The 846-nt window shown below is 55.7% G+C and overlaps 1 protein-coding gene across 2 annotated transcripts in view; it reads left to right on the forward strand.

Annotated features, from left to right (window-relative positions):
• Positions 1–579: 579 nt before the first annotated feature.
• Positions 580–846, forward strand: part of RORA (RAR related orphan receptor A) — a 352717-nt gene continuing 352450 nt past the window's right edge. The window contains exon 1 of one of the 2 annotated variants that reach the window (XM_039723049.1): positions 580–791. In XM_039723049.1, the coding sequence (XP_039578983.1) occupies positions 589–791 (203 nt within the window). In that variant the 5' untranslated portion in view covers positions 580–588. The remainder of the gene's footprint in view (positions 792–846) is intronic. The other variant, XM_039723048.1, reaches the window with a different exon arrangement.

The raw sequence follows: 846 nt of genomic DNA on the forward strand, positions 1-846 counted from the left end.
TTCACAGCTGTTTGAGCAGCCACCATTCGTGGGAGAGCAGTGCAGTACTGGTGATCATACTGCAGAATGTGGAATTGCCCAGGATTTACCTAAAAGTTTCATCAGGTACCAGCACCAGCAGTGTTGAAAGCTGCAGCAGCAGTCCTGGTTGGCAGAAGGTAGCATATCAGCTGCTTGCACATGATCAAGTGCCATTTGGAAAAAGCTTGAACCGCTTTTAGTAAAAATATCATGATTTGGTCTACTCGGGATATGCTGCTAGTCAGAGCAGTCAGAGCAGGCAGCTTTAGCACCTTCTGTGCAGGAGGCGGTAGGGCTGCATGAAACATGGCCTCTGTTGTACAGGAGCGATGTGTTCTCCAGGGTGTGTTTGTGGCAGCTGTTATGGGATTTTAACATCAGGCCGTGGACAAGGAATTGACCATCACTGAGACTGTGAACTGCACAAGGGTGCTTGCAGAAGTCAGCCCAGATCTGGAGGTTTTCTGGCACCTTGCTAGTCACCTTTTGTTCTATGTCAAAGCGCACTTCATTGAGAGAGAGGTATTGTCTGAAATGTTGCCTTCTCCGGCTGCGTGGCTGCTAAACATGTGGGTCTTGAGACGCTTAATACAGCTGGCATCTTCTGATGCGGCTTCAGCTGAAACAGTCATGGGGGAGGGAAGACAGCCCTGCGTGGAAGCTCTTCCCGCTGGTACCGGGGCTGCAGAGGGGAGCTCCTGGCGGGCCCGCTGGCCCTGCCGGCCGGGCCCCACCATCGCGCCGAGCCGTCGGTGCCGGCCCGGGCGGAGGTCGGGCTGGCTCCCCGCCCGCCCCGGGCAATGGCAGCACCTTCCGCGGCCCCGG

This window comes from Passer montanus, unplaced genomic scaffold, assembly GCF_014805655.1.
Source record: "Passer montanus isolate IOZ18808 unplaced genomic scaffold, ASM1480565v1 scaffold5, whole genome shotgun sequence".
Taxonomy (NCBI): Eukaryota; Metazoa; Chordata; class Aves; order Passeriformes; family Passeridae; genus Passer; species Passer montanus.